Source organism: Plasmodium reichenowi, chromosome 10 (assembly GCF_001601855.1).
Source record: "Plasmodium reichenowi strain SY57 chromosome 10, whole genome shotgun sequence".
Taxonomy (NCBI): domain Eukaryota; phylum Apicomplexa; class Aconoidasida; order Haemosporida; family Plasmodiidae; genus Plasmodium; species Plasmodium reichenowi.
Genome location: NC_033655.1, coordinates 772,465 through 775,501, shown reverse-complemented (window position 1 = coordinate 775,501; position 3,037 = coordinate 772,465). Strand labels below are relative to the sequence as shown.

Genomic DNA, 3,037 nt, shown 5'->3' with positions numbered 1-3,037 from the left:
AATATATAAAAATATATAAAAATATAAATAAAAATTATATAATAGTTTTATAAAATAAAAAAAAAAAAAAAAAAAAAAAAGTACAAAATAAAAATACGTTTAACATATGTATTTTTTTTTTTTTTTTGTTTTAAATATCTCAATAAAAATTTATCTTTACATAATATAATTTTTATTACAGGAAAAAAATATATTTGTGAGGATGTTTCATAATATATATAATATATAAATATATTATATATATATATATATATATTAATATATTAAAAAAAAAAAAAAATAATTTACATACATATATATATACATTATATATTATATGTATATATTGTATATATTATTAAAGAGAGAAAGAGAAAAAAAATAAATATAATATATTATATTTACATATATATATATATATATATATATATATATATTATATATAATAATGAATTTATAATTTATAGTACTATATAAAAAATTTATATTATTTATTATCATAAAAAAAAAAAAAAATTATATATTTTTTTAAAAGGGAAGTTCATATATATGAAATATAATATTATAATTTAAATAATATATTATATATTTATAACTATTATTATTAAATATGTTTATAATATATATAAAATAATATAATATATAATATTATATTTTTGTATGCATATTAATAATAAAGTGTATCAAGGTGAAAAATTATATTACCCATTTATTATAATTATATAAATATATAATATAATATATATATTTTTTTTTTTTTTTTCAATTTTTAACATATACAAAAAAAATAAAAAAATAAAAATATATATAATTATTATATAATGATAAATAAACCATAATAATACATATATAATATATAAATATATATAAAAAGATAAGAAAAAATAATTTCCTTTTTTTTTTTTTTTTTTTTCTAAATAATATAAAGTATTAAGATATATATAAATATATTATATATATATATTTGTAAAGTTATATATGTATATTTATATATATTATAAATGTGACTAATATATAATATTTTGTGAATAAGTCAAAACTTTCTGTTACATTTATTGAAAAAGAGTTATTTTATTTTATTTTTATATTTATTTTTATTTATTTTTTTTTTTTTTGATATTATAAAAAAAAACATATAAAAGGTAATAAATATAAAATATAACTATATATTGATGATATATAAAAACTTATAATACATATATATTTATATATGAGTTGACAAGTGTAACAATTTATTATATATGTAAATTATTTTCGTATATAAAAAAATATATATGTGTATATAAATAGGATGATTTCCTTTTTATATTATTCATATATAAAACTGTAACAATACAGATTAATAACATGTGAAATATTTTTATATGATAATATGAAATAATTATTATTTTTAAAAAATAAATAGTAACATGTATATATATATATATATATAAATATGTATGTATATGTATATGTATATGTATACTTATGTACATATTTATCTTTTTCTTCTTAGTTATTCACAATGGGTTTATATGTAAGTAGGTTATTTAATCGTTTATTTCAAAAAAAAGATGTACGTATTTTAATGGTTGGATTAGATGCTGCTGGAAAAACTACAATATTATATAAAGTAAAACTTGGTGAAGTTGTTACGACTATTCCAACAATAGGTATGAAAAAAATGAAACATAATATTGGACAAAGGATATAAATTGTTGTATTCTTTATTCCATGGAAGTATATTTACATAATAAAATTAATATATATATATATATATATATATATATATATATATATATATGTATGTATATTTATTTATTCATTTTATTTTATTTTTTTTGAAGGTTTCAATGTTGAAACTGTCGAATTTCGTAACATTTCATTTACCGTATGGGATGTAGGAGGACAAGATAAGGTAAAATGATTATATAAACATTTAATTTTTTTTTTTTTTGTTTTATTTTTAATATATTGGAAGATATATATATATAATGACACACGAACATATATACATATTGACATGTTCTTTTATTTTTATAGATCCGACCTTTATGGAGACATTATTATTCCAACACAGACGGATTAATATTTGTCGTAGATAGTAATGATAGAGAAAGAATAGATGATGGTAAGAAAATAAAAAAATGGAAGGATGTAAAAGTTATAATTATAATCATAATTTGCTTCACTGAAAAAATGTAACAATATATATATATATATATATATGTTTTTCTTTTTTTTTTTTTTTTTTTTTTTTTTAATATAGCTCGTGAAGAATTACATAGAATGATAAATGAAGAAGAATTAAAGGATGCTATAATTTTAGTCTTTGCTAATAAACAAGATTTACCAAATGCTATGTCAGCAGCTGAAGTTACAGAGAAATTACACCTTAACACTATAAGGGAAAGGAACTGGTAAAGAAATAACACACAATATATTAACATATTATACATATATATATATATATATATATATATATATATATATATATGTATTTATATATGCATATATATTTTTTGTATCCTTTTCCTTTTAGGTTTATTCAATCCACCTGTGCCACAAGGGGTGACGGATTGTACGAAGGTTTTGATTGGCTAACCACACACTTAAATAATGCCAAATAAAAAAAAAAAAAAAAAAAAAAACGTATCAGATAATTTTTGACAAATTTTCGAGATATATATTTTTTTATACAGTTGTGGATATTAATTTTCTTCTCCTTGTGTCCTTTATTTTAAATTGAAAAAAAAAAAAAAAAAAAAAATTAAAATATATAAGGATATACATATATATAATATATATATACATAAATTTTTAATTTTATGAAAAATATAAAGAATTAATTTGGAGGACAAACAGAAAAATTGCATTATTTCTATACCTTACATATATATATATATATATTTATATGTATTAATGTTTTATGCAACTTTACATACCTATAAAATAAGCAATATATATATATTATATCATTTAAACACATTTTATAAATATTAATATATAAATATATATTTTATATATATTATAAATATCTTTTTTTTTTTTTTTTTTTTTTTTTTTTTTTTTTTTTTTT

The 3,037-nt window shown here is 14.9% G+C and overlaps 1 protein-coding gene across 1 annotated transcript; it reads left to right on the top strand.

Annotated features, from left to right (window-relative positions):
- Positions 1–1,483: 1,483 nt before the first annotated feature.
- Positions 1,484–2,588, top strand: PRSY57_1020300 (ADP-ribosylation factor; the record flags this gene model as incomplete). Its single annotated transcript, XM_020114882.1, has 5 exons — positions 1,484–1,631; positions 1,806–1,876; positions 2,002–2,089; positions 2,228–2,378; positions 2,501–2,588. The coding sequence occupies 5 exons, from the start codon at positions 1,484–1,486 to the stop codon at positions 2,586–2,588; spliced, it is 546 nt and encodes a 181-aa protein (XP_019970428.1).
- Between the last annotated feature and the right edge of the window lie 449 nt (positions 2,589–3,037).